At 46.2% G+C, this 11,398-nt stretch overlaps 1 protein-coding gene across 4 annotated transcripts; it reads right to left on the reverse strand.

Annotated features, from left to right (window-relative positions):
* Positions 1-98: 98 nt before the first annotated feature.
* On the reverse strand, positions 99-11,388 carry dus2 (dihydrouridine synthase 2). Of its 4 annotated transcripts, none has more exons than XM_063477547.1 (17): positions 10,952-11,388; positions 10,579-10,626; positions 10,195-10,332; positions 9,129-9,174; positions 8,961-9,052; positions 8,562-8,605; positions 8,380-8,440; positions 8,256-8,303; positions 8,117-8,182; positions 7,427-7,497; positions 6,983-7,069; positions 6,601-6,769; positions 6,356-6,477; positions 6,126-6,266; positions 5,438-5,525; positions 5,234-5,307; positions 99-1,444 (listed from the first exon to the last, which is right to left on the reverse strand). In XM_063477547.1, coding segments are annotated over exons 3-17 (1,230 nt in total). In that variant the 5' UTR covers positions 10,315-10,332; positions 10,579-10,626; positions 10,952-11,388; the 3' UTR covers positions 99-1,443. The 4 variants fall into 4 exon arrangements, with proteins under 4 accessions (XP_063333617.1, XP_063333615.1, XP_063333613.1 ...); XM_063477545.1 differs by lacking the exon at positions 99-1,444 and adding an exon at positions 2,746-4,203 and having other exon boundaries at positions 5,234-5,301; positions 10,952-11,386; XM_063477543.1 differs by lacking the exon at positions 99-1,444 and adding an exon at positions 2,746-4,203 and having other exon boundaries at positions 10,952-11,384.
* Positions 11,389-11,398: the final 10 nt, after the last annotated feature.

Genomic DNA, 11,398 nt, shown 5'->3' on the forward strand with positions numbered 1-11,398 from the left:
TGCCATAGATGGGTGTGGCAAGTATCAAACAGGAAGTTAACCCTGAAAACAAAAAACTTTTATTGTACCATTTATTTAACAGTTTAAAAGACTGCATTTTTATTTATCTATTTATTATTTTATTAACTGTGGTACTGCATGAGGAAGTCAGGAGTAGCAGGGAAGCATATGAAGTGGTGCTGTGTGTGGTGGGAGGGGATTCCCATTTGGATGGGGTCAAGCATCCAAAGAAACGAAGGAGGAAGGAAAAGAAGGAAGACCTCAGAGGAGGTTCGATGATGTAGCACAGGACAACATGCAGAGGGATGGAGTGACAGAGGAGCATGCTGGGATAGGAGAAGATGGAGGCAGATGGTCCACTGCGACAACCCCTGAAGAGAGCAGCCAATAGAAGACTATGACTGGTGTCATAACAGGTTTTCAATTTATAAAAATAAAGATTACACCAGTCAGATATTCAGAAACCTTGAATTCCTTTTAAAAATAGCTAATGTGTTTCATCATGTCTGAGCTATAATTTCAAAATAAGATCTTTAAGACATGGTTCATTTGTCTCCAGCTGCTGTAAGAATACATCTGTTTTTGTAAGCAGAGCATTTATTATTACTGCCTCTTTTTATATAATCCAATAATTGATTCATGAACAGAAAGATCACTTAAATCTGCTCCCCCCGTTTTGAAGTCAGAAACTGCTGATCTGTAGCAGTTCCTGTGTTCATATTTAAAGTGCAGCACTGTAGTATCTCTCCATGCACACTGCTGCTAACCTTGCACTTCCTTTTTCAGCTGTGAGACGTTAGTTTCCTGTGTGGCCTCACCCAACTTCATCTTGTTTTCCACTGAGCAGCTGACAGAAAGCTGCCATGTGCTTTTAGAAAGCCTCCACAGGGTGTTCCTCTCCTTAATTATGACCATTTTTTCAGACACACAGCTTCACATTGCACCTTCTTCGAGTCCCCTCCCAGAGATCAGCAGGCTCCTGGAAACCGTATTTCGCAGCGCCCCTGAAGGCCCCATCAGACCGCCCTCATTTGACGTCAGCGGCAGGATGTCTTCAGCTCACAGGTTCAGCTCAGGACTTCACGGGACTCATTAAACACAAGGGGCGGTTTTATTTTAACACCATGTGGCACACCTGTGTAGTGACGCTGGTGTTCTGCGTGCAGAAGCTCTGAGCTCACCTGAACTCACCTGAGGTCATGTGAGTTCAGGTGACGCAAGTACAGGCCCAGGCTACTTGAAACATGTCACACAGGAAGCTAAAAGATGTAAAACTGCATGAATTCAGAAGTCAGCCCAGGAAAACTCACACCTGCCGGTTCATGGGCCGGACCTCAGGTCCAGGTGTGGGTTGGGTGACCAGGTGACCCTCTTTATGAGGGACTGCCGAGCATTGTTATCCCCGGGCCTCCACATCATACAGCGACACCACAGAGGTGCTGATCTGTGGATGAAGGTCGACACAAATAACAAAATTGAGAAATATTTTTTAATAATTATTGATCGCATTCTCCTGAGATTTTCTGAGCACGTCCTGAACCGAAAGTTGATCAAATATGAGTTAATAAAACCACAGAATTTTTCGTCCTTAATGTCATGCTCATGTTTGCTAAAGATCAGAACAGTGAGAAGGAAAGAGGAGAGGCATAGACTGTATGACTGTAGACTGTATGTGAAAGATGGACACAGCCCACATGTTGGTTCATGGAGTGAACATTAAAGCCTCAGTTTTAACATTTTTGGCTGCCACCATGCTGGGTAGTGGGACCCAGAAGTGACCATGTTTAGACAACAGTGTGGAGTATTCATTTATCAGCTAATGAGAACGAGCTGCATTCATAGACAGTATGGGAGCGCCTGCAAAATAATCTCACTCATGACAAAAAAAAAAAAAAAAAAAATGCTCCAAACAGCACAAACACGGTCCAGAGGTCCAGTTCAGGGACTCCAGTTACCAGAGGTGAAGCCTAACAGACAGCTAGCAGCTACAGCCGCCTGTGTCACCATCCGCCTATCAGGCCAGAGAGGCCACGCCCCTAATAGTTCAAACTTTCAGCCTTTATGCAGTTTACAGTGACTCCCCACCTGCACAGGTGTTATGAAAGAGAACACATCAGTAGAGACCGAAGTTTGTGTATCAGGCTGTAAACGTGTTCATATCTCCTGCAAAGTTTTAATGTGGGAGTCTACGGGATGGGCTCACTGCGGGAGCCTCTAGTGGATGTTAGAGGAACTGCAGCTTTTTGTGCCTCATCGCTGGATTCAATAATTGTAAAAACAGTCAGTTGTGTAGCCAGTCATGTTTTTGAGTTTAGAAATTTTGGAGCTAGTTTGATAATTATTTTTCTTTCATCTGACTGTGCAGAAAGTTCTGAACACGAGCAGAAATCCTGCTGCAACAAAACAAGCTATTAAAGTTCAAGGTTTAAAATCCAATTAAATTCAGATATTACTGAGGGGAAAATGAGCCACATGCACATTTGTTTAACAGAGACGACCTCTTTAATGGAGGCAAACATAGCCTGAGCCAGTGTTAATAAAATGTGTCCAAAATGATTTCTATGACTCGTCATTATGAACAGCTGAGCTCTGTGAGGACAGATCCACCAGGCTGCACATGCTTTAATTCAACTTGCAGACAAAGAAAAGCACAGGTTGTTCCTTTGGCATGAACATAAAACATGACATCATTTGGCAGATTTTATACCTTAAAACAAAGAAAATCATGAGATCAAAACAAGTTCATAAAGTGTGGCAGTCAGTGTTTACTGAGAGGCGAGAAGCTGCACAAATCACAGACGTCTTCTCCATCAGCACACGGTGAGTTTGAGGCTCTTCCACAAATCATGAACAAAAGAAAGAGTAAGGCACCGGGTGTTAAAACGGCTTTCTGCAACGCTCTAAAGATTCAACTTTGTGAACTGAAAAGTTGAGCACCGCCCTCTTCTTTCACCTGTCCAGCACCGAGATATCTACAGGCAGACGCTCTGATGCTCCAGCTGCACAGCAGCTCTCAGCTCATACCAGACTGACAGGAATCACCTGACTAACGAGCAGCCACAGGATTGTATTTATTCCAGGATCTGGCTCAGTTTTTAGGCCGAGCCCTAAAACCGTCGCTCACCTGCTGCAGGACGCGTGTGTGAAATGTTCGTCTGGTGAGGTTTTTCATTAAAGCCTGTACTCAGGAGCTCGATGTTTGTGCCAGCTTTCCTTTATCCAACAGCCGTTTGCCTGTAAATTATAAGGACCCGGGCTAGAGACGAGCAGCTGCAGTGATGAAACTGTAACGGTGAAGCTGCTGATTGTTGTTGTTACCCTCACCTGCGGCCGGGAGAGATCGGGGTTACTAACGGGAGAAATGAGCTTCCTCTGAAGGGGGCGGGGCTCTCCCTCAGAGACAGAGTGGCGCTCCTCCTGGGAGGTGAGGTGTTCTGGACCCAGGAGGAGACCCTTCCTGGAGAGATCATGCCCTCCCCACCACCCCAGAAGAGAGCTGGAGGAGGTCTGTGTTTAATTTAATCTTCTCTTATCAAACTCCCGAGGCTCTCACACTGGATAGTGTCTGTTCTGCAGGTAGGACACCGTGTGATGGCTACGCCACACGCGGGACGTTTCATACAAAACCCAGCGAGTTCTGATGGGTTTTAACCGCGTGCACACCTACGTGCATTAGGAGGCGTGGCTCCCCGCACACGTGCAGACATCCACAGGACAGACACGGATCAGCGGCATGGTTAACGGGACTAAACGATCAGACCTGAGCTGTGAGACGTCCGAATGTCAGCCGTGCTGGGTTTAAAAAAATATTTACTTTGAGTTTAAATCAGATGAAGTGATGAATAATAAAAAAAATAAAACTGTGAGCACAAACTCAGAGTTCATTTCTGGGTTAAATGTCTGATCATGCAGGTCATTCCCAGCTGTTAAACTCCTCACAGGCTCTCCCGCTGACTCGGAGGCGGCGCCTCTTTGTGACTGTCACCGTTCGTTACCACAGCGACCTCTGAGGTTTGCTGCAGGACGTCGCTTACGTGCCGTTTCCTACTCCTCTCTTCCTCTGCGGCGCCGTTCACCTTCCCCTCCCTCTTCCTTTTGCAGACCAGGCCGGAGTCTTCCTCGCCGATCCGTCCCTCCGGTACTCCCAGAACTCGCAGGCAGACGATGGCGGCCGCTTGCTCTGCAAACTTCTTTGACTTTTCCCTGAAAGACGGCGAGATAGTTTTAGCCCGAAGCGCGGCAGACTCAAGAAATCACAACTGTAATCAAATGTTCAACTCCGGCTCATTTCTTGGAGGTTGTCCGCACTCTGAGTGGAAGCTGGAAAAACATCCTCACGATGTCTTTAAAGAAACATATTCTAATTCTCTTCAGTTACTTTGTGTCATTTCAAAATGAAATCTGGAGCTGAAATGAGTCACTTGGTGTCAGACGGGGACAACACCGTGTCTACTTTTAAAAATCTGTATGAAACTTTCTATTTTCACACTTTCAGTCGTGCCTGTTGTGAGAAGCTAATGTGGTCAGAACTGTAGGAGGGGGGGCTCAACCACACGAGACGTCACAATAACCGTAGGAAATGAGCGAGCACAGATATTTGTGAGGAGGCGGGAGCTCTCAGAGGATCAGAGCCGTGCAGTTTATTCCACAAGCTGACATTTTGTCACTGAGGTGCTTAAAGAGGACTCAGAGAGACGCCATTCCTATCATCTTTAAGCTCCGCCTCAGCGTTCCCAACTCTCCACAACTCTGTTGGAATGATCGTGTCAGGTTCAGGAATTTTGAAAGAGATGAGATTTTACTTCAGAAGTATAGATTCCCTGCCGGCTGTTCAGCTGCTAAATGATGCAACTATCCAAACAGCCAATCACACGGCAGCAATTCAGTGCATGTTGCAACAGAAAGGAGCATCAGTGAAAAAGGTGGAGGCGGGTTGCAAAACGGCTTGCATGCAGGCTAAAAATCAGATTTGAGATTTGTCAACTGGACACGAAGGAGGACATCAGCTGAGAGTTCTCCAGGATTGAGCCATCGGCACAGTCCATCCATCCAAAAACAGAAGCCTGAACCGGTGAACCCAGGAGACCTTCAGAGCTGCTCAGAAGAACCCAACCAGAAACTTTGCCAGTTGTGCGGAGGGAAAGATATGAGCCTTGCTGGTGTTTTAGCACATTAGTGGCCTCGCTGTGACTGAACACAGCTACAGAGCAGAAGCACTGAAGTTTGTACTCACCACAGTGAAGATCTGTACTTCTTCTGCGCGACGGTCACTGTGGACTGAAAGGCTCGGTCCTGAGCGCGCTGCACCTGAAACAAACACACACACACACACACACACACACACACACACACACACACACACACACGTCATTCATGCCGTCACATTCAGGAACGAAGACGAACATTTTTGTGGATGTGAAGCTTTGAGTTTTCTCACCGTCTCGTACTGCGGCTGCTCCAGTTTCTCCTTACGGCTCCACTCGAGCAGGAACATCTTCGGAGTGATTTGAGGAGGATACTCTCTTCTGCAACCAAACACATCAAATCCACCAAATTTCACTTTAGTCCACGCAGGCAGACGGGCAGCGGTGTCCAGCCCGCTGTCATCCCCAGGGTGTCAGTTAGTACCGCCTCGTAACAGCTGCTCATTTTCTCTCGAGGCGTCGTTTGGTGCATGCAACAGTGACACGTTCCCTGAACCTACTGAGTCGTTCTTGGTGCCCAAACATAACCAGCAGGTGGAAGTGAACAAGTTGCATGTCCACACCGCCCGCTGGTCTTCAGGCTGCCGGCCAAATCCTGATTTTTAGATTTAAAAAAAAAAGCGGTGTGGTTCCTTAAGGTTAAACTGGGACACGAAAGTTATCAGAACTCCCGGACCGTGTTTATCAAAGGTGGAAAAATCAGCCACATTTAAATCATTTCCATTTAAATGAGTCGTGGCACGAATTCATCAAATAACGCTACATAAATATTTTGTGCTGAGGTCTCTGGAAAACCACATCACAACACCTCTAAAAACGTGTTGCACTTGCCTTTCATGGCCGGCTCTACGAGCTGCTGTGTAAACCATGAGAATCATCTCCAGCTACAAACGAGGAGCTGAAAACGTGTTTTTCACTCACCGTTCGAACTTGACGGCCATGATGGTGACATCTCCGTCCGTGACGGGTCGCTCCGGATGGCTGCCGCTCTGCAGGGCGTCCCTCCGAGCCTGCAGTTGTTCCTGAGTCTGCCGGTAAAACTCCTGCAGCCCGTACGCCTCGCTGCAACACGTCAGCACATCACACCACACCCACCCTACGCACATACACATCTGATACTGCTGCAAACAAACAAACAAACAGTGCTGCACCTGATCTCAGCGTTGGTCTGCGCCGCCTGCACCTGCTTCCCCAGAGGAGACTCCACCTTGTCTCTGAGCATCTGACACAGACAGTACTTTGTGTTGAAGGCATTGTTGCTGTATTGAATCGCCTGTGAAGCATCAAAGAATTACAAACAACATCTGTGGTAATCAACAAAACGCCAAACGTGCTCAAAGCTTCTCCAAAGAGAGAATTTTATTCTGCATCTTCACAAGCTGCACTTCAAACTCACGTATTTGAGGTAGTCCTCCATGACCTTCTCCAAAGGAAGCGCTCCCTGGCTGCGGAACACTGATGCGTTCCACATGGCGGCGCGGGCCAGCATCACCGACGAGGCGCCCGCTGCCTTTCTGAACTCCTCTATGTCGGCGTTGGTCTTCACGTGATCCAGAGAGCCTCCGCTGAAGGAGACACAGGACAGCAGACGGTTTAATGACTCCAGTTCTTAGTGTTGCGTTTAGGAACGCTGGTATTTAAGATTCTCTTTACTGAGGACAGAAACCACACGGCTCTGTCCTCAGAGGAGCTGCTTTTCTCTCCTAACATGGCCAAACTCTCAATCTCAAGCCAAGAATGGCGTTCAAACACATGAGCGGGAGCTGACTGTTACTCACTTTGCGATGACGGGGATGGAAACGGCCTGAGCGACGGCCTGAATGTAGTCACAGTGGACAGGATGTCTGGGACGTTCCTCCTTAAACCTGAACACCAACGAGACACAGACGTCCGTCAGCGACAGCCAAAAGAAATCCAACAGGAAGCTTTTCGAGACTTTTCCAGGCTCCTTATTGGCTCCTTTTGTTTGAGACCGTAAACAGATTGCTGTTCGGTTTTGGAAAGCTGGTGCAGTAAAAGTTATTTTTAAAAATATTATGAGATGTTTTTCTAACTTTCTCATATTTTAGATGCAAAGCAAAGATAATCAGAGGATGAACTGGCCTGATCACAGAAGTCTCCCCAATTGTCATTATAATTAATTATGGATACGAGTTTCATGACTGTATGAAACTACTCTGCTTCTCCGTAACTGAAGTTTTCACACTCTTGAAGCAGTTTACCTGCCGTGAACGGCGACCGCAGCGACGCCCGTCCTCTCGATCCTTCGGACCAGACTGACGGTTTCCTCCAGCTAGAACCAAAGAACAGCGAAGATTAAACATCCGCAGTGAGAAAGTATTTACCCCCCTCCTCGTGTATTCTTCTGCACATCTGGCCCACTGAAGGGATCACAAACACCTGAGTTCTCAGTGTCAGGGCTGGAACAAGCAGTTATCGGGTTTAGGGGGCAGTTACTTTTGCACACAGGGCAGGCAGGTTTGGATAACTTTGTTCTCTTAATGAATGAAACCATCATTTAAAAACTGCATGTTGCGTGTAGCTTGCAGCCAACCACGATCAGAGGTACAAACACACAGAGCTGAGGCGAAACAGAAAGCTGGGTTTCTCTGAGCGAGCAGTTTGACTGCACGGTGCAAGGCAGCAAGTAAAACACGCACTTGCAGATTTGTTGCTGCATATTACCGCATGCTGCAACAAAGAGGGCAGAGGTGGGGCTGTGTGCATGCAGAGGGTGCAAGGCACATGACATTTCATTTTTTAAGGATGGGGTCTCACAAGACCTTAAAATACAAGGTCAAGGGGAAACCCCCTCCACAGTGCACAGGGGTGAGCTCACATTAACACTGAAACATACACCTATGAATAAGATAACAGACTGAAGGTGAGGAAGTGAAACATTCACGTCTTACTGAGGGCAGGATTCGGATTTTACACGTCACCGGGATGGAAACTCCTGTCACGAGCGTCCTCAGGATCTGAGGTGAAGACCAAAGTCAGAATTAAAAACATTCATTTTATCCTGACGTGATCTCTTAGCTCACAGCTCACCGCTTCGATCTTATCAGGATCCGACAGGAGAGCAGCTCCCATCCCGCCCTGCAGGACAGCAGAGGTCAGAGGTCAGCCACAGGGATAGAGGGTCACAGCGTCAGTGGGAGGCGACTGGACTCACCTTAGTGGAATATTCCTTTGGACAGCCCATGTTCACGTCGACAGCAGCCACATCCTTCTCCCTGTGATGAAGCAGCTTGTTATCAGAAAGTAAGTTTAAAGTTACTGTAACGAGGCAGGCGGTGCAGAGCTTGACGGCACGAGCACTTCACTCACAACAAAAAGAGTAAACTTTGAACTCACACGAGTCGGGCCACAGCCAACGCTCTGTCCGGGTCAGCGGTTCCCTGAAAGACACAAGGAAGACTCTGTGTTTGAGGTTTCCCCTTACACACTGTTCATATTTCATGTCTTCACAGCACGTTTAACCTCCCCAATAATAAGTGCCAATCCTGAATTTTGAACTACAGATGCATTTAGGACGTCTGACATAATAAATGGAAGATTAATCCTTCAACACTGTTTCAGAGAGCAGCCTCACATACTGTTTGGGTCAAACAGTATGTGACCCTGTGACCCGTCTCTGCAGAGGACCAATCAGACTTATCGTTTCCATAGCAAACAATAAGCACAAAGCCAATAAAGTAATGTTGTTTCTCCACATCGATGCCATTCTGCTCGCTTATAAGCTTCCAGTCTCACCATCTGGAAGACGACCTTGCCCTTCTCCCTCTCACAGGTCCTGAACATCACTCGGTCATCCGGAGCGACGAAATCCACCGTCTCCAGCACGTCTGATGCACACACAGTTATGAGAAAGGTCTGAATGAACAGCCGGTATGAAGGGCAGCGAAAGGCACAGATTCTTACCGTTTACCACTCTCTGACACTGGGCCATTTTGATGTCAATCAGCTCCTGCAACAGACACCAAAGGGTCAAAGGGGAACTATTCTGATTTTACTTATTTCTTATCATACATTTCCCTCTTCTTGTGGTCAACACATGACCCAAGTTCCATCAGATTGCTGTAAACACTCCATCTTAGCAGTTTGTCATTTAAGAAATGTGGCTAAGTTAAGCCCTATTTTATCTCGCTCTGAACTGGAGATAGCTATACATACATTTATTTCCTCACACTTGGACTATTGTAACTCTTTGTTTATGTGTCTAAGCAAAGGTTCTCTGGTTCGCCTGCAGGTTGTGCAAAACGCTGCAGCTAGGCTTTTGACAAAATCCTCCAAGTATTCACATGTGACACCATTGCTATTTCAGCTACACTGGCTTCCTGTTGAATTTAGAGTTCATTTTAAGATCCTGGTCTTGACATTTAGAGCCTTGCATGGACTGGCACCTCCCTACATCTCTGATCTGCTACAGCCCTATGTCCCCAGCAGGTCCCTGAGGTCATCTGATCAGGGCTTACTTGCTATAAAACAGACTAAGATGAGAACTAAGGGTGATAGAGCTTTTGCCACTGTGGCCCCGAGACTGTGGAACTCTCTCCCTCAGACATTAAGAACTGTGGACTCGGTAGTTGTTTTTTAAAAAAAACTCAAAACTCACCTTTTTAAAACTGTTTTTGGTTAAATTTCTGCCTGTTTTATATTGTCTGTTTTACCCTTTTATTATTTGTTATCTTATGTGCAGCACTTTGTGACTCTGTCTAGAAAGGTGCTATATAAATAAAATTGTATTTATTATTTATTTTTTCACCACTCTTTGCTCTGTATGATGTCACAGAGAGGGGATAATGTCAAAGGAGTTTGCAAAGAAAAGTGTCTGGACTTCTTTAAGTTGCTTGCAAGCAATTTAAAGAAGTCCAGACGCTTTTCTTTGCAAACTCCTTTGACTACGATGACCTGGATGACTGAGAACCTTCACAGACAGAAGGGATAATCCAAATATGGTCACTAAGGATACAGCCTCTGACCTCACCTCACAGTAAACCACATCAGCTCCGTAGTCCAGAGCGAGCAGCCTCATGGGCAGAGTCCCCACTCGCACCATGGGAGCCAGGGCGGTGATGTTACTGAAGCTCAGCCGACCTGCTGCCATCGTGTCGGCTCAGTCGTCCTGCCAAGACCACACAGGACCCAACAGTCAGAGACCCTCCTCTTAAACAGCTGGGTTTCAACTATCCAGAGGTGCTGGCATGTTTAGCCGCATTTTCACAACAACACAAAACTCCCTTTTAAAAAAAAAATCAGCCGATTTAAGGCGGTTTCGGTTCTAACACAAGTGCATATAACTGAAAGAAGTATGTTTAATGCATTAATTGACACCATTGAAACAAATCAATACAAATAACAACATTCCTACCTTTTAGTGTTGCTTTGGATCAATTAGCTTCTCCTACAGGTCGACAACCTGGTCAGATTATCAGACCTAAAGTTAGAATTTCACTTGAATATTTTCAATTATCTGCTAAATATCTGCGCCGAATTAACCTTATTGAGATGCTTATTGTAGAAAAGTTAGATTCATGCTCTCTGGTAGCTTTCCGATAGCGAACAAGCGATAAACTTTTTAACTGCAATTTGTGTGCACAGAGTTTGGCAGAGCGACTAGCCAAGCTACGTTAGCATTCCAGCTAACTGTGTTTCCGTCACGAGCTGAAAACAGGCGTTAGTACGGAAGCGACAGCTGCGATCATATAGAAGGTTTCATCTCTACGTTTTAATCAAATCTTTACCGGCATTTGTTCTCAGGTGCTGACGACAGCGGCTCTCGTGCTCATGTGGGGAAAAATAAAGCGTGCTGCAGTTTAAACTTCCTGTTTAGGTATCTACGTCATCACGTCATTCATCTTCGGGACACCTTCTTCTTCTTCTTCTCCTTTGTGTTTAACGGCGGTTGGCAACCAACGTAAAGGAGCATTACCGCCTCCTACTGTTCCGGAGTATGGGTCAGACAGAAAGCTTACAATCTGTATCCAAATCAAACAAACAAACAAAAAAAAAACAAAACAAAAAAACCTTACACTCTTTCATAAACACCTATAGCCTTCAAAAACCCCACCAATTCCCTCACCTGTGCCCTACTACCCTCCAACACACTCTTCAGATTAAATTCCCCGATTCCCCGCTCCCTCAATCTATTCTGCAGAACTTTCCTCTCCACATCATAACCCTTGCACCGC

The sequence above is a fragment of the Pelmatolapia mariae genome, linkage group LG7, assembly GCF_036321145.2.
Source record: "Pelmatolapia mariae isolate MD_Pm_ZW linkage group LG7, Pm_UMD_F_2, whole genome shotgun sequence".
Taxonomy (NCBI): domain Eukaryota; kingdom Metazoa; phylum Chordata; class Actinopteri; order Cichliformes; family Cichlidae; genus Pelmatolapia; species Pelmatolapia mariae.

Coding starts and splice junctions, on each gene's coding strand:
- dus2 (XM_063477544.1), bottom strand. CDS start 10,314: ATGGCAGCAGGTCGGCTGAGCTTCAGTAACATCACCGCCCTGGCTCCC. Junction 9,053..9,128: donor GTGTCAGAGAGTGGTAAACG/GTAAGAATCTGT, acceptor TGTGTGCATCAG/ACGTGCTGGAGACGGTGGAT. Junction 8,304..8,379: donor CAAAGGAATATTCCACTAAG/GTGAGTCCAGTC, acceptor GCTGTCCTGCAG/GGCGGGATGGGAGCTGCTCT.